At 46.4% G+C, this 18,505-nt stretch overlaps 1 protein-coding gene across 4 annotated transcripts in view; it reads right to left on the bottom strand.

Moving 5' to 3' along the window:
* The window catches only part of WWC2 (WW and C2 domain containing 2), a 262,176-nt gene that overhangs the window by 45,664 nt on the left and 198,007 nt on the right, over nucleotides 1–18,505 (bottom strand). For all 4 annotated transcript variants that reach the window (XM_008250200.5, XM_089325521.1, XM_089325520.1 and 1 more), the window contains 7 exons: nucleotides 17,198–17,287; nucleotides 15,111–15,721; nucleotides 12,044–12,173; nucleotides 11,060–11,140; nucleotides 10,879–10,965; nucleotides 7,086–7,278; nucleotides 4,712–4,876 (listed from right to left, as the gene is read on the bottom strand). In XM_008250200.5, the coding sequence (XP_008248422.2) occupies nucleotides 4,712–4,876; nucleotides 7,086–7,278; nucleotides 10,879–10,965; nucleotides 11,060–11,140; nucleotides 12,044–12,173; nucleotides 15,111–15,721; nucleotides 17,198–17,287 (1,357 nt within the window). The remainder of the gene's footprint in view (nucleotides 1–4,711; nucleotides 4,877–7,085; nucleotides 7,279–10,878; nucleotides 10,966–11,059; nucleotides 11,141–12,043; nucleotides 12,174–15,110; nucleotides 15,722–17,197; nucleotides 17,288–18,505) is intronic.

The raw sequence follows: 18,505 nt of genomic DNA, 5'->3' as shown, positions 1-18,505 counted from the left end.
TGGGCTCCTGCACCTATGTGGGAGACCTGGATGATACTTCTGGCTCCTGGCTTTGGTCTGCCCAGCCCTGGCCATTGCAGCCATTTGGAGAGTGAACCAGCAGATGGGAGCCTTCTCTCTTTCTGATTCTGCCTCTCCCTCTCTCCTGTAACTCGCCTTTTAAATAAATAAATATATTTTTTTAAAAGGTACTAGAATGGAATTCATGAAACAGCATACAGAAAGCCATTAGGGAAAACATATGTAACTAAAAATTGGCTCTTTCAAAAGGCCCTTTAACAAATCTTTAGCTGAACTGACCAAGAAAATTTGAAAGAAGGCTTCAATTAATATGATTCAGGGTGAAAGAGGGATATTATTACTAACCCTACAGATATAAAATGGACTATGAAAATTATATACCAACAAATTAGATAAGCAAGATGAAATAGATAAATTCCTAAGAAGACAGAAGTTACTAACTAACTCAAGAAGAAAATTACAAATAGACTTAGAAAAAAAAGAGTTGAATTTGTAAATGAAAACTTCAACCAGTAACAGATGGCATCACTGCTAAGTTTTACTAACTATTTACAGAAAAACTAATATCATTTTTTCCCTCAAAGCCTTCCAAAAGTAAAAAGGAGGAAATGCTTCCTAACTCATTTCATGAGACCAAAATCATTCTGATACTATAATCTGATAAAGAGGATCAGTGTTGTGGTGCAACGGGTTAATGCATCACCTGCAACACTGGCATCCCATATGGGCACCAGTTCGAGTCCCAGCTGCTCTACTTCTGATCCAGCTCCCTGCTAATGTGTCTGAGAAAGCAGAGGAAGATGACCAAAGTGCTTGGGCCCCTGCACCCAAGTATAAGACCCAGGTGAAGCTACTGGTTCCCAGCTTCAGCCTGGCTCAGCCCCAGCTATTGCAGTAATTTGGGGAGTAAACCAGCAAATGAAAGACACCCCCCCCGCCCCCCACCGCTGCAACTCTGCCTTTCAAATAAATAAATCTTTAAAAAACCTGATAAAGACATCACAAGAAATGAAAATGATGAATATAGACACAAAATCCTAATTAGAATACAGCAAATCTAATCCATTAATGTGAAAAGGCCCTACACCATGACCATGTGGGACTTACCCTTGGGATGCAAAATTGGCTTAACACCTGAAAATCAATTAACAAGCCATAATAAGTGAATAAAGGGCAAAAGTCACATGATCATCTCAATAGTTGCAGAAAAAATAATGGGGCAGCGCTGTGGCACAGTGGGTTAAGTCTCTGCCTACGGCGCCAGCTGATCCTCTTCTAATCCAGCTCTCTATGGCCTGGGAAAGCGTGGAAGATGGCCCAAGGACTACACCCACATGGCAGACCCGGAAGAAGCTCCTGGCTCCTGGTTTCAGACTGGTGCAGCTCCGGCCATTGCAGCCATTTGGGGAGTGAACCAGTAGATGGAAGACCTCTCTCTCTGTCTCTCCCTCTCACTGAATGTAACTCTACCTCTCAAATAGATAAATAAACCTTTAAAAAAATTGTCAGACCCAATAGCTTTTGATGATTAAAAAAAAAAACACTCAAGGAACTGAGAAAGGAAGTTTTCTTCAACCTGATAAATGTCATGTATGAAAAACCGACAGCAAGAGTCATACTCAATGATGAATGGTTCCCCTCTAAGATCAAAAACTAGATAAGGATGTCTGATCTTACACCTCTTCCAACATTGTACTGGAAGCCCTAACCAGGGCAAATAAGCAAGAAAAATAGACAAAAAGCATTCAACTAGGAAGGAACAAGATTATCTGCAGAAAGATATGATCATACATACAGAACATCCTCAGGAATCCACTAAAAACTATTAGAATTAATACACAAGTTTATCAAGGTTGCAGGATACAAGAAAAATAAGCAAAACTCAATTAGGCAATGAATAATCAGAAAACGTGATGAAGAAAACAATCCCATTCACAATAGTATCAAAAAGAATAAAATACTTAGAATAAATTTAACAAAGTCAGTCCAAACTTGGATTCTAAAGACAACAAGACATTGTTAAAAGAAATTAAGGAACACTTAAACAGAAATGCATCCAGAATCCATGGGACAAGGAGACTGAAAACTGTTAAGATGAAAATACCCCTGAACAGACCTGGAGTCAATGTTATTCCTTTCAAAATCCTTGCTGCCACTTTTTGCAGAAATTGATGAACTGATACTAAAATTCATACAGAAATACTAGGGACCCTGAACAGGCAAAACAATCTTGAAAGTGAGAAGCAAAATTAGAGGACCGTCACTTCCTTCATTTCAAAATGACTACAGAGCGAGAGTGATCAGCGTGGTACAGTCACAGAGAGGATGGAACACAACTGAGGGTTCATATATGCACGCTCACACTTAGGGCTGACAGGATGCAAGATAATTCAAAGAGGGAAAGAACATTTGTTTCAAGAAGTGGTGCTGGGACAGCTGCACTCAAAGGAACGGAACTGGACGATTTCCTCCCATCTCACATTAACAGCTTAAACGCACCAGGGATCTAAGCCTGAGACTCTTCCGAGGAGACACTGGGCGAATCTCCGTGGCATTAGGTGAGGCAAACTCTTAGACATAAAATCCGCAGCTACATAATGAAGAAAGAATGGATCCCCTGGACTTTTATCAAAGTTAAAAACTTTTGTGCTATAAAAGTTCATAACTAAGTGATGAAAAGATACATAACTCATTACATCAAGAAACACAATTTGCAGTTCTCCAAGCTATTAAGTAGAGTTATCACATGACCCAGCAATTCCACTACTAGGTATACCAGTGTACCTGGGAGAAACCAAAAGGTGTCTATACAAAGGCTTGCATACATGAATGTTCATAGCGCCATTATTTGTAACAGTCAAAACACAGAACAACTTAGATGCTCATCAGCTGATGGATAAACAACATGTGTTACATTCACAACAGAGCACTATTTGAGACTAGAAAGGAATTTAATACTAGTACTGCTGCATTGCGGATTTACCTTGAAAACTGCATGCTAACTGAAAGAAGACCACCACAAGAGGAAAACAGCGAATTATTTCATTTGTATGAAATGTCCAGAATAAGCAAATTGAGACAGAAAGATCATCAGTGGTTGCCTCGGGGGAATCAGGAGTGACCGCTCATGGGTGCAGGGGTGCTCACTGGGATGATGGCAATGCCCTAATTGTCAGATTGCCAAGATGGCACAAAACCCTGTGAGTATACGCCAGTCCTCTAAGCTATGGCTAGAGTGCATGAACTGTCCATTTAAGTGGGTGAATCACTTGATACATGGATTGAATTACAGTAAAGCTAGTTCAAAACCATACGCACAGGGTGATGGTTCTAAATGCAAACCTGGGACTGTGACAGAAGCTCCACAGCTGTGTCTGCTTCCCTTTCACCACCTACTGTGACGTCCACCAGACCTCCCTGCACAGAGCAGGTGGTCAGTACTACACCGCTGCTTCATCTTTCCTCATTGACATTCTAAAACAAACTCGAACTCAGCTACAATACCACGAATGCCAAATCAGTGATGAATGGCCTCACAAAATGTCCCTTTGCAAATCCTTTCAGGCACTAATGCATGACTGCTGGTTGTAACAGACTGTTCAACAGCAAACACTTAGGGATATTGATGTGACAAATGGAAAACTAGGGCCTGGGTATTGTGGTGTTCTAGGTAAAGCCACCATCTGCAATGCCAGCATCTAATATGGGCACTGCTTCATGCCCCGGCTGCTCCACTTCCAATCCAGCTCCCAGCTAAAGTGCCTGGGAAAGCAGTGGAACACAGTCCAAGTGTTTAGGCTCTCGCACCCAAGTGGGAGACCCAGAAGAAACTCCTGGCTCTTGGCTTCTGGCTTTGGCCTGGCCCAGTCCTGGCTGTTGTGGCCATCTGGGGAGTGACGCAGTGGATGGAAGATTTCTCTCTCTCTCTTTCTTTCTCTCTTTCTCTAACTCAGACTTTCAAAATAAATAGATAAATCACTACAAAATGAAAACAAAAATTAAAAAAAAAAGAAAGAAAACTAACACACTAATTAGGCTTAATGATTTAAAATTTGCAAAAATCTAAGAGTGCCAAATTGATAACCTGCCAATGGAATCAAGTATGTGAACACAAGGTATCAAAGTGTGTATTTAAATAAAAAGGTTTGGGGCTGGTGTTGTGGTGGAGTGGGTAGAACCTCTGTCTGCAGTGCCAGCATCCCATATGGGCGCTGATTTGAGACCTGGCGGCTCCACTTCTGATCCAGCTCCCTGCTAATGCACCTAGGAAAGTAGCAGAAAATGGCTCAAGTGCTTGGGCCCCTGACACCCACATGGGAATCCTAGAAGAAACTCCTGGCTTCGGCCTGGCCCAGCACTGGGAAGTGAACCAGCAGATTGAAGCTCTCTCTGTCTTGTCTTCTCTCTTTGTAATTTTGCCTTTCAAATAAATTAAATAAATCTTTAAATAAATAAACGGTTTTCAATGGCCACATAAAAAAGTGAAGCATGATCCTTTTATAAATCTTACTTGAAACAAAGCTGGAAATTGTCTTGCATTTTTATTTTTTGGGCTGAGAAAAGGGTAAAGCTATGAAAGGAAAAGAAGGAAAGCCAGAAAAAATGAATAAAAAAATCATGAGTCTCAGAGAAGTCTGTGCTTCCCATCGCTCTATTAAATCTTAATGACTGTTCTCTCATTCTGACTCACCAGATCTATAGAGTCTCCCAATGGCTGGTTTGGTTGAAATACGGAATCCTCTTTTTCTTCTTCATTCTGTCTACAAGGCATTTGCTTGGAAGGAAGCAAGTTGTACCACAGAGTGAAGATCTCGTTGGAAAAAGGCAAATCTGCCAGGCTGATCTGAGTTCCAGCCTATGTGAAATGAAAAGAAAAAGAAAGAAGAGAGAAATGAAAATGTTTAAATTAGTCTTTGTTCTTTATGACACAATCAAGATTATCAGGTGAGCTCACTTTAGGGGAAACAAATCCCCATACAGTACTTATGATATAAAAGCACTGGTGGGGTTTTTTAAAGCTCAGTGCTGTCTTGTGTTTTCTAGTAGGACTAAATAAGAAATCACCCCCAAATTAAAGTCAATCCCGGCATCACTGTGAGATACCATTTCATCAACAGCTAATAACTAAGCGTAAAGCTTTTTTTTTTTTGCAAATGTGTAAATATTTTAAGAATTGAAAAACAAAATAAATGATAATCCTAAACATAATACTTCTTGTAATAAACCATAGAAGTGACTTAATATTCACAAACAGTCCATTATCCACTGAAAATTTTTAAAACAAATTCAAATGCCATACTGGTTCTTGAATAAGAATCATATAGGGAAGTTTCTCTTTGGACAGGAAGGTTACAGAAGAGTCCAAAAAAGGAGCGGCTAAAGGCTTTCATGTTCTAGCACACCACACACAGCCGGAAGCTAACTGAAACTATCTGACTGGTTGTGAAGAGATCCCGATGAGCACGTTTAGGAACTTTACTGAAGGCTCTGATGTGGCACAGGTAGAAAGTCTGCTCTCTAGCTTGTCATTTTCTTTATTGGTGGACATTATCAAACTGTTTTTTTTTCCCCAAGAAGAAACCTATCACTCTTCAACTTTTGTTCATCAGGAAATAGGCGTGGGTCTGTGCTTCCCACTGGACTGCAGAGGAGCCCTCAGCTGGAGACGCTCACACGGTACCCCTCCCGATGCCTGGGCCTCAGCACCAGGCAGCTCTCCTGGCACGTGGTTTTCTGGTTATTAGGAACAATGGTGGCTCAGAGTCATAATTAGCTAAGCGGGGAGTCTTCCGTTGTGGCATCTGAATATTACATTGCTCTAAATACCGTCTTCCTGGAGGTGCTGATACTGTGGTGAGGAGAATGAGTGGAGTAAGCGAACTGTATACTCAGTGTATTGCTTAATTTAAGTCTGTAACAGTGAATTGTGTGCCGGGAAGTCTTCACAATCTGTGGCTCAAGTGGCTGCGTGCCCCTGGGTACGTTCTCTAAGCAGCTCTTGATCTGAACAAGGGGGAATCACACCTTTCCTAGTGACTTTCGTAAGGCTGTCTCGAAGTGAGACACGCAGTGCTCAGCACGGGGCTTGGCGCTGGGAGAAGCAAACGTGCTGCACACGGAACTGTCACAACAGAGGCAACAGTTCTTCTGTTGTCACAGGGTTAAACACAAAGTAGAATTCATAGAGTCAGCCGGCGCCACGGCTCACTAGGCTAATCCTCCGCCTTGTGGTGCCGGCACACTGGGTTCTAGTCCCGGTCGGGGCGCCGGATTCTGTCCTGGTTGCCCCTCTTCCAGGCCAGCTCTCTGCTGTGGCCAGGGAGTGCAGTGGAGGATGGCCCAAGTGCTTGGGCCCTGCACCCCATGGGAGACCAGGATAAGTACCTGGCTCCTGCCATCGGATCAGCGCAGTGCGCCGGCCGCAGCGGCCATTGGAGGGTGAACCAACGGCAAAGGAAGACTTTTCTCTCTGTCTCTCTCTCACTGTCCACTCTGCCTGTCCAAAAAAAAAAAAAAAAAAAGAATTCATAGAGTCACAATTCATAAGCACATTTTTTTTTTTTTGACAGGCAGAGTGGACAGTGAGAGAGAGACAGAGAGAAAGGTCTTCCTTTGCCGTTGGTTCACCCTCCAATGGCCGCCGTGGCTGGCGCGCTGCAGCCGGCACACCGCACTGATGCGAAGGCAGGAGCCAGGTGCTTCTCCTGGTCTCCCATGGGGTGCAGGACTCAAGCACTTGGGCCATTCTCCACTGCACTCCCTGGCCACAGCAGAGAGCTGGCCTGGAAGAGGGGCAACCAGGAAAGAATCCGGTGCCCCGACCGGGACTAGAACCCGGTGTACCGGTGCCGCTAGGTGGAGGATTAGCCTGTTGAGCCGCAGCGCCGGCCCATAAGCACATTTTAAAAATCTGGAATAAGAGAATGAATGATGGAAATCAATACTCCAGGGCAAAAAAGAACCCACACAAACCAAATAGCCACTGGCTGTGCCTCAAGGCATCAGGCAGGTAGACGGCAGCTTCAGGGCTGGCCACAGAGCAATAGGACCGCGAGGTCACCTACCAGGCACTCCTCCCTCCGGTGCTTCTTCGCAGAGCACAGATCTACTCGCAGCGTCTTCTGCTGTAAGGCTGCTTGGGAGATGGCCACTCGGAACACATCGCTGAACAAAACGGATTCTGTGGGCGGATGGACTTTTGTCCGAAAGAGACAGCTGACGTCAGCTGAGGAGGGAAGCACAGCGACCCTGAAATATCTGCGAAGAGCAAGGATAAAATGGGTTTCATAGCTCCTTCAACTGCTCTGGGTTCATGGCTGCTGCTTGGTATCTGCAAAGGAGAGACGTGAGGCACTGGCGAGTTCCCTGTCCAGCTACAGCACTGCTGCCGGGGCGGTCACTGCTCGGCTGCCGACATGCTCTTTTTAACCACCCGTGCCAACTGCGCGCTGAGCGTGCCACGGCCCAGCCTGCCACGCACGAGACTGCAGCAAAGGCACGTGATTGGGAAGTGAAGAGGAGGAAAGTCCGCAGGGCAAATTTCACATCCCACCTGCGCCGTGCACAGTCAACTCCAAAATAAGTTATTCTGAGCTCAGGAGGGCAGGAACACACGTAGGGACCGGAGACTTTATCCCATATCCTCATAACTCATATCCTGAGCATGAGACAAGAGATGCTGGTGCCCACTTCCCAGAAATGGGATACATTATGCTACTAGAGAAGAAGAAAGGCTGAGTAGCATATTGTTGAGAACATTTAAAACAGATGGAACAACAGCTCGAAACATCACCGTCCAGCACCTCTGGAGTCTCAGATGTGACAGGCTGTGTTCAGAGTCTATGCTTCACATCATTCAACGGAAGGCCCACGGTTCCCGCGAACTGCATGAAGCCTTTTCCTTGTAATCCCAGAAAGACAACGCCCACCAAACCTACTCCTAATCCCGTTTCCCGGCTTCTCTAACTCCATTCTGAAAACACGCTTTTCTCCAAGTAACTTCACACTCAAAGGCAGAACGAGGAACGCTGTACTACTTTGTACTTTATATCAACATTAATTCTGGAGACTGGGTATCAGAGATCTAGTGAGCCTGGATTCCAGAGCCCGCCCGAGGCACAGCGGACTCTCCTTCGGTCTGGGGAGTCAGCAGAGGAAACTCGTTTACTCTGCCTTCACGGAACAGCAGCAGAGGAGAGACCTGTCAGAGTTAGCACGGAGCTTTCAGTCTTACTTCGCACCAGTGGCCTAGCCACTTCAGAAAGATCTTACACTGGTTAACAGCTAAAGGCACAAAGGAGAGAAGGAGGGGGTGCTTTCCTCTTATCCTGCTGGGGGTGGCAGGTGCAAACTGGAGTCAGACAAGCCAGAAGTCACTCATGGAAACACTGTGAAGCACAAACTCTGCTACAATGAACAACAAAAAAACTCAGGGGTGGGCATTATGGCACAGTGGATGAAGCCACCACTTGCGACACCTGCATTCCATTTCAGAGTTTAGTTCGAGTCCAGCTACTCTGTTCCAACACAGTTCCCTGCTAGTGTCCTGGGGAGGCAGTGGATGAGGATCCCAGTAGTTGTGTCCCTGCCACCCACATGGGGAGATGCAGATGGAGGCCTGGCTCCTGGCTTCCGCCTGGCTCAGGCCTGCCTGTAAATGGAAGATTTCTCTCTCTCTGCCTTTCAAATAAATAAATTAATCTTAAAAACACAGTCTTGAGGTGGTGGGGGAAAATAACTACTTGAAGGTATTTATATCAGTCATTTTTAGCAGTGTCTCTATTTAGTTTATGTATGGGTTTCTGAAAGTATTGCTATGTAGCCCAAGACGAGCTGAGAAGAACAGCATTCCATATGCGTCAGCTGGGCTGATGACTACTGGCCCTGAACTACCCAGGGCGTCCTCCCACCTGCACAGGACTCTGTCACTTCCTGTGAGGTAAGGATGCCTGTCATTGCCTTGGGTAAGGTTCAGCGTTCGGGTAGGTGCACCCCTGCACCCCTTGTTAAAGAAAGTGCATGTTTTGGGGGCATTCTGCAGTTCTTCCTCAGCTTTTGAGCGGCTCTCACAGTTCACAGATTCAATGTCTGGTAAACCTAACTCCTCTTTCAACCTGTCTTATTAAAAGGCCACCAATGGCAAGCACCATTTCCATAGCGTATTTACTGGCAGGGAAAAATCACAAACATATTACCTAGCCACCTTGCCTGAATACTTCCAACTGGTATTTGTGTGTCAGCCTGGGCAGCAGACTCCCACACTCTGCCTGCTCTTTTTAGTGGTCTCACTAGTAATCCCACGCCTTGATCTCAGGAAGACTTCCGAGTCTGTGCCATTCCGCTCTAGCTCTGATGACCATCAACACACAGACAGCCACTCTCTCTTTTTCCGCTGCCTGCTCCATCATCTTGATCTAGCTCTCTTGTTTGTTTATTTTGATCCAGTTTCTTTTTTCTGATGAATATGAGATGTGAACAGACACTTGGAGAGAAAACATGCAGAACTCTCCTATATAGTTCTTTTTCATTGAGGAATATACTCTGCCGTAAGGAAAAATATCCACCTGGCCGAATACAGAGTCTTGGGGATCACCCCTCAACAGCTTAGTTCCAATTCCTTGTAATGTCACACTCAAAATATGATCAAGATCCACATCCTGACTCAGGAAGTCTAAATGCAGAGTAGACATACATGAGGATATTTCAAAAAGTTCATGGAAAAAGGAATTAAAAGATTAATTTATTTTGGAATCCAAGCAAGGTTTTTTCGGTCTGCATTTCCATGTGTGCTTTGAAGACCTCCTTTGCACGCAGCCCATTCATATCCATGAGTCCTTAGAAGAGTCCCCGGAACTCTGGCTCCAGAAGTGTGAACGGAGGTCAGCTCTCAGACAGTGCCGAAGCAACGGCCTGTGCAGCACTGGGCCGCCACTTGGCTGGGCTTCCTGGATTGATGAAGTGAAGGAACTACGAAATCACTGCTCACAGGGAAGCCAATGCTTGAGGAGAAAAACATACTCTTACATGCAGTATGTAAAATGTTCGACTGGTGACGTGGTACCGACAAGTAAGATTTTTTTTTTTTTTTTTTTTTTTAACAGGCAGAGTGGACAGTGAGAGAGAGAGACAGAGAGAAAGGTCTTCCTTTTGCCGTTGGTTCACCCTCCAATGGCCGCTGCGGCCGGCGCACCACGCTGATCCGATGGCAGGAGCCAGGAGCCAGGTGCTTTTCCTGGTCTCCCATGGGGTGCAGGGCCCAAGCACCTGGGCCATCCTCCACTGCACTCCCTGGCCACAGCAGAGAGCTGGCCTGGAAGAGGAGCAACCGGGACAGAATCCGGCGCCCCGACCGGGACTAGAACCCGGTGTGCCGGCGCCGCTAGGCGGAGGATTAGCCTAGTGAGCCGCGGCGCCGGCCCCGACAAGTAAGATTTGATCACCATCTTTTCATGTGAAAGATCAGAAAATTCCTCTAAGCCAATTGTAGGAAATACTATGCAATAACAAAAACCGTAATAACTATAATGTAATAACAAACAACTTCATTGTATTTCCAATAATCAGGCCCAACACAGCATAATTCAGAATTTCTGATTGAAAACGGGGATACAAAGTCTTGACACCTAGCTTAATAATGAGTGAACTGAGAAAGACCAAAACCTAGTATGTCTGTGTCATGTTTTGCTTCTCATCTTTATCTACTGTTGATTTATTAGGTCATCCCCCATCCTCATTTTGACAAACTGCTTAAGGACAACGAACATATCTTACAAGAAAAATTATAATTTCTTTTATTTGCTCTTCACTGACTTCAGAAGCATTAAGTTCTTTGAGTTGTTCTCCACTGATTTTACTTACATTTTTGAAGTATGAGGTATCAAGAAGGCATGAAGATTTCGAAGTTGTGCTATAATCACCATGAAACTCGAGTTTTTTGCATCGTATCTGTTAGAAGATGAAGGAAGTAAGCAATCTCCACAGATCACCTGTCACTGCACAGACTCCCGCGCTCGCCCTTCCCCACCTACCCATGCCCTACCTGAGTCCGATCTGCACCTGGGCAGTCTCCACGACGGCAGCATCCTCTCCACTGCACGCAGCGTCTTCGAGTTCACCAGGCCTGGGAGAGAACAGGCAATCAATGGGGAAACTGCCTATTATGAATTACTGTTCACTACTCAATGATTTTTAAAAAAAAATTATTAATTTTGATTTGAAAGGCAGAGTTACAAGAGAAAGGGGGTGAGGAGAGAAAGAGGGAGAGGGGGTAGGGGAGGGGGAGGGAGAGGGAGAGGGAGAGGGAGAGGGGGTAGGGGAGGGAGAGGGAGAGGGGGTAGGGGAGGGAGAGGGAGAGGGGAAGGGAAAGAGGAACTGATCTTCCGTCAACTGGTTCACTCCCTGATTAGCCATAATAGTCAGGTTTAGGCCAGGCAGAAGCCAAGAGCATGGAACTCCCTCATGGGTGAGGACTTGGGGTCCCAAGGACTTGGGCCATCTTCTGTTGCTTTTTCAGGTGCATTAACAGTGAGCTGGTTTGGAAGCGGAGCAGCCAGGACCTGAACCGGCACCAACATGGGACGCCAGCATCATAGGAGGTGGCTCTACCTGCTGATTTTGAATACAAACTGGAATCCACAGCACTCCTGCGCCATCTCTGGAGCTGATGCCAGGGAAAGTTGCCTGTTTCAGAGGCTATCTTTATCTTTACAAAACGAGACTGCCTCTGGGCTTCAGGGAGGGATCTTCCAGTGCGTGACTCATACGGCCTCGCTATGGCACTCCGGCACACTGCCACGTACAGTCTGGGTTTTCAGAAATACACACCAGAAGCTCCGTGCACCAAACAAGCACCGGCAATTCGCCCCAGTGTCCCCACCGAAATCAAGTGTACTTCTGAGGGTGGATTCACGGTAGCAGGACATTGGCAGCATAACACACACACGCACACGTGTGGACACATGCACGCACACACAAAGCTACGAGCAGTATGGTACAGACAGAAGCAGCCCTGCCGAATCCTTACTGTTTCATGAAAGCCTCATAGACGCCACTGTCCCCAGCCACAGACTCGTCCGATACAGCAGCCGACACACAAGCAGTTTTCTCCCCAAGCAAGTGGATGCCTCTTCTTTTTGGTAGTGATTTTTCCACGTCTGAGGGAGGGAGAGTGACAGCACTAGTTAGAGCTCCTCCGAGGAAAAGTGAAGTGGGCAGTACACATGGCTTGATCATGAGCTATCCAAAATAAAGCGTCCTCTGAGAGCCCAGGACACGACTGTTCAACTCAGCAACTGTAGATGACCAGGAAGCCACGACCCCCAAGCTCCCTAGGACAACGGTTCTTTCAGTCATTGTTTAGGAAACAGCACTGCTTGGTTTCTTCTCGTCCTGGAACACTCTGAGGGAAGGGGATGGACTGCCCGGGTTCTCGCTGGTTCCTAGTCCTCCTGCCCAGCAGTCATTACGGTTACACATCCTTGGGGTAGGAAACTATCTGCCTCCCCCAGCTGTCTGAGTATGCTACGACAGAGAGCTTCTAGCTCACTCAATGGGAGGGCAGGTTTCCGCCTCATTTGCTCTTGCCTCCTCTCCACATGCCATATTCCACATCTCCCGGGCCACTTTTCTAACAGAAATTACAGAGAAAATGTCTTTGACTTACAGGAATTTCTCACTAGCTAATACCATTAAAAATAAAAAAACACTTTTTGTGTTACTGAATCTTTAGCACCAACTCGCACTTAACTTTCATCTCCCGCTCATATTCATACAGGAGCATCCTGCCGTGAGCAAGGCGCTCTCACTGACAGCTGTGCTCTGCGCGTAACAAGCTGCAGGCCTGCAGAGCACTTTCATCCTCTCCTGGCCAGGGCCCTGGAGCCCAGCCCAGGGGGGACGTGCGTTCCGGCCCCCTCCTGAGCCGTGACTTTACATCTTGTTAAGATGTTTAAGTTTTAAGGCTTCAGATTACAGGATTGATTGCCGCATTTCCCCTTTTATTTCTGGCAGTAGGAATGCTTTTTCCTTGATGATGAAGTGCCTTCTCTGCGCCCACCCCCTCTCCGTGAGGGTGAAGGTGATGACATGATTTATTGATTACCCCCAGGAATAACCACAGCAGCCTGAAATTGACTTTGACAATGACAGAGACTGACTCGTAGTTATTCCAACTTGGTTTCTGCCATCCAGCAGGCACTGATGCTGGAGAGCAGGATTTACACAAAAGGGGCTCAACTTCACCTGGGAAAGACTCCAGAGCACTCAGAGAGATGAACTGAGGCTCTGACAGGCAGCCCCTCACCCCCTGGGGAGGGGCAGATGTCCCCCGGACAGATCAAGGACTGGCGACCCAAAGAGAATGGCGACCCGAAGAGAACGCATCTTTTGATGAGAACTGCGTTTTCAGTTATTTTCAGACCTGAAGCTAGCACTATCTGCAAACAGAGCTCTTGGCCTTACCTTCCCACAGGCTGACTTTTTAACAGTGCTTTGGGTAATATGATGTGCAGTAAAAAAGCTAACATCGCCTTAGTCAAGGCTTGTCTCCAGCCACACAGACTCATCAGAGACCCAAGAGCCGGGGGCAGGAAGGGGCCTCGGGATCCTGGGGGAGAAGGGCTGTGGCAGACCGCCGGCAGGCTTTCTGCTGACCCGCCCTCCCTCTCCCGCCCCCCTAAATGCACTGGTCACTAGGGGCTACTCAGGATACATGCAGACTGAAAGTAACTTGAAATGCTCAAGAAACGTAGGACTCTTCAAATCCAAAGCACAGAAGAATGCTGCAAACCACACTCCGCCTGCTTCCGTTCTGCTCTTCCTTCCATAACCCCCGCCGTCTGAGGCGGGGACTCACGGTCCCGTCACACGGTGCATGACTCATGACTGGGCCCGGCCTGATCAGAGACTTCGTGTGTTTCATGGTGTCAAACCTCCTAGCATTCACTGCCAGACAGACTGGCTAAGGTGCCCACCAGGGCACAGCCGAGAGGGCATGTGGCTATTCCCTCCGGCAGAGGGGAGCCCCCAGTGTCCACACCACCCCCTGCTTCAATTCCTTCACCAGCATGTTGCTGGCAGCTCTGACACATCCCCAGGAGGGGGCACACAAACCCCACAGCTGTTTCATATGCCCCACCAGCTGAGTACAGTGTGAAACCAAGGAACAGGCTAGGTCTGGTCTGTCTATTGCTTTAAACATCTGAATCCACCAATCACTTAATTCCTAGGACCGTATGTACATACAAACAAAAAGATTTCCCCCTCCTAAGGCGGGCTGTCCCTTTCTGTGCGATGGGACACAAGGCAGCACCAGCAGCTCTGCACAAGACTTTTTACCTATATTTCTGGCCTCAAGCTAGCCCTGGAAGAGCTCATCCACCTCGGACCAGAAGAGTGATCATTTGCCAACAAGGCACCCTCTAGTGCTCTTCACAAGCATATCTAATATAGTAAATGTTTTCACTTTGCAAACGAAAACATTTAGAGAGAGAGAGAGAGAAGAAAGAAATTCTTCCTGTTCTGAGTACCAATGCAGAACTCATCTGTCCCGCTTCCTCGGGCTGCAAGTACCGAGGTGGCCAGAAGAGGGCAGGGTAACACCATGCACTGCATCCTGTTTTGCCACTTGAACTTGAAGCAAAAAGAGTCTGGCATGGAACAAAAAATTGTATTTATATAGAATTCCCTGAGCAGTCTAAACACTGAACCTTGGTACTAATTAGCTGGTATGCTAATTGCCTTGGTTTTAATCTGTGTTAGGCCAAATTTTAAAAGCCAGCCTGCTTCTTTGCCTGGCTATTTCAGAACCACAATCTATTTGGAAGCATCAAGTGTGCTCATAAAATACATTCCCTGTCAGCTACCACACACACAGTGTCTCTGGAAAAAGCACAGGGACTTAATGATTCAACTGGTTAAGAACAGAAGGTAACTTTTACTTTCTCAAGAAAAAAAAATGCCTGTGCATATGAGAAAGCACACCTTAAATGGAGCTGACACACAGACGTCAAGGAAACAGGGCGACTGTCTGTTGGTTTACATGGGAAGAGTAAGCCTCCATTGTCTCCTTCCAAGCCGAGGTCCGCACTCACCTGCAACTCCTTCACACAGAGGCTCCCTGGGGCACTCACTGAGGTCTGGGTCCTCCGAGGCCGGCTGGGGCGTTCCTCCAGAATCAGCGTCCAGCAGCACCTGATTTTCCCTGAGGCCGATGTCCGCAAAGCGGCTGCTCAGCTCACAGTCGTCGAAGTCGGCCGTGAACTGACGCAGCGTGGCCTCGTGAGAGGACATGGGGAACGCACCCTCCAAGACCAACGGTGAGCCAGGAGGGGACAAGGAGGACAGGGAGGACCGCGAGGACAGGGACGTCACAGACTTGGGGGCCTCGGTCAGTGGGGGGGTGTGGCCAGCAGCTGTGGCTGCCACCCCGCACAGTCCACGCTGGCCAGGAGACTTGGCCACCTCGTTCTCATGGATGGTGGTGATGGGTCCAGAAGGAATGTACCCGCCTTTCTCTTGCAGAAGGAAGTCCAGTTTATACTGATAGTCCACGTCCATCTGGTCCCCCTGACTGCTGTAATAGAGCTCACTGGAGCTGAGGGAGTTGAGCGACCCTCTGCTGGAGGTGTTCAGAGAGCCACGGCTGGACGCCAGGGAGCCCAGGCTGCTCCCGGACGACATGGACAGGGTGCTGGCGGACAGGCTGGAGGAAGAGGAGCACGCACTGTGAAATCTGGTCCAGTCCGGAAAATCCCATCACAACCTCTGCAAGCTCCCCCAGGACGTAGGCCCCAAGAGAAGGAACCCGATGACACCAAGGGAGGGCGTTAATGGACCGGACCGGGGCAGGGCGTTAGCTACAACAGCCTATCTTTTCTTGTGTGTTCACTAAACCCCTGCAACCCTATTCTTCAAACACTTTGCTTTTTAATGTATTTATTTGAAAGTCAGAGTTACCTAGAAGGAGAGACAGAGGGAGGGGTCTTCCATCTGCTAGATCACTCTCCAGATGGCCACAACAGTCAAGGCTGGGTCTGGCTGGAGCCAGAAGCCAGGAGTTTCATCCAGGTTTCCCATGTGGGCAATGGGGCCCAACAGTGGGTCATCTTTTAGCAGGGGGTTGGATCAGAAGTGGAGAAGCCGGGACTTGAACCGGCACCCATATGGGATGTCAGCTTTGCAGGCAGTGGCTTTACCTGCTACACCACAATGCTGGCCCCCTCAGATACTCCTTAAAAAGTAGCAATTCTATTCTTACTAAAAATTACCCTTCTGCACACTTTTTAAAAAAATGTAAAATACATATTTGAAAGTCTTCATACATGAATATCTAGAAGCAATTTTTAATTTAAATATGTTAAAAGGGAAAAAAACCAGAAACAAAAAGGATGAAACGTTATTATAGTTACTTCACTTAAACCAACTTTTTGTTTTTAGATTAAAAAAAGGGTAAGCTTGGGGCTGGCACAGGTAAAGCTGCCACCTGCATCCCACACTGGCGCTGGTTTGAGTCCCAGCTGCTCCACTTCCAATCCAGCTCTCTGCTAATGCGCCTGGGAAAGCTCCTGGCTTCAGATCAGCACAGCTCCAGCCACTGCAGTCATCTGGGGAGTGAACCAATGGATGGAAGACATCTTTCTCTTTCTCTTTCTGCCTCTCTCTCTCTGCCTCTCTGTAAATCTGCCTTTCAAATAAATAAATAAATCTTTTTTTTTTAAAGGGTAAACATATAAAAACAAAGAGATTACACAAAAGCTTCCAGGGCTCCTTCATGCCTTTCCTCTTCTTTGTGCATAAATTCAAGGGGTGAATATTTTTCTAACCAATAGAAGAAAATCTATGGCTAAATATTTTAAGGCAAATTTCCCCCACACTATTTATTTTAAAGACGGGGAAATGGGAGAAATGTGTTACTTTCCTAAGGATGGCCCAACAGCTAAAACATAACTTTGTCCTGCAACATGTTCCAAATTCATTACCAACATGACCATGGGGAGTTCACAAGAAGACAATCTACATGGCTTGAAATTTGGTAACTCAAATATTAATTGTGCTGGAGGTACTACCTTATTTACTTTTAAATAGCTGAAAATGAAATGCAAAGAAATCAGCAGTGACCTGCAACATGCCTGAGCATAGCTGGAGAACAGTCCCCCCACCCAGAACCTGCCTAGCTCACCTTTTAAGCTGCGAATGCAGGTAACTAGTTAATTTAGTAGTTTCTTCAAGTTTCTGTAGCAGCTCTTTCCTTCGCTCTTCCAATTTCAATCTAGGAAAAAATACAGACATTATTTTCAGATGATTACAATAAAACAAAAAAACTAAAAGATTCTTATCGCGGTCTCTCTCTCACACACTCACACATACACACACAGCATCACCTATCAATGAACGTGACAGCTAGAACAGGACCACCAGCAAGGCACACACAGCTGAGCTAAAGTGAAGAGGAGATTCCTGCCCAACCTCTGGAGTCACTGAGAATTTCAAAATGTCAGGAGTCTGAAATTTTCTTAAATAGGTAAGTAAAATGGTCCTAGGAGTTAGGGAAGAATAGTGTCAAAGAAAAGGGTGACCAAGGAGGCAGGTACCAATGCCAGAGCACTTGGTAAAGTGATAAGTATACATACACAACTGATCAAAAAGATAGGGTATGTGTCGACGAGATTTCACAAATAAGACCAGTGTAAGCAAATAATGAAGGACAGAATTAAAAGGGAGAGAATGATCCTGTGGGGGACACAGGACACACAGCAGACTCATAGAATGGCAGCACTCCTGCCTCAGAATCAACCCTTGGGACATTTGGATCTGGCTAAAAAGTCCATGAGAGTCTCACAAGCATGGAAAGCCATGACACGGTGGCAAAAAAAACAATCTAAATGAAAGATCCTGGTGAACAAGACCCCAGCAGAAGGAACAGGCCATCAAGGAGAGAGGCGCCTTTCTCTGAAGGGAGGAAGGAACCTTCACTGTGATACGGCCTTGACTAAACAAGTTCAGAGTCAGTGAACTCAAGGGGCTTCCATAGCCTAGACAGCTCATAGCAAGAGGCTCGGGTAATTGCTGACGTCATAAATAAGAATGCCAACTGTTAAATCAACAATGGGAGTCACTGGGTACATGCTCCCCACGTAGGATCTCTGTCCTTAATGTGTTTTACTATGAAGCTTAAAACAACACTACTAGTCGAACAATACCCTATACCTTGTGTGGTTGTGTGAGTACAGCCTGTTGAAATCCTTGCTTAGTATATACTAAGTTGATCTTCAGTATATGAAGGTAATTGAAAATGAAACTCGATGAAGGGTGGGATGGGAGAGGGAGTGGGAGAGGGGAGGGCCATGGGAGGGAGGGAGGTTGGGGGGGAAGCCACAACAATACAAAAGTTGCACTTTTAATACTTTACACTTTTAGTATTTTTTATGTTCTACTTAAAACTATTGGTTGAACTCTGTAATTGATACACAATTACTCTTAGGTGTTT

This window comes from Oryctolagus cuniculus, chromosome 2, assembly GCF_051225735.1.
Source record: "Oryctolagus cuniculus isolate XC-2025 breed Fujian yellow rabbit chromosome 2, ASM5122573v1, whole genome shotgun sequence".
NCBI lineage: Eukaryota > Metazoa > Chordata > Mammalia > Lagomorpha > Leporidae > Oryctolagus > Oryctolagus cuniculus.
The sequence above is the reverse complement of the archived record's forward strand: the minus strand, read 5'-3'. Positions and strand labels throughout refer to the sequence as shown.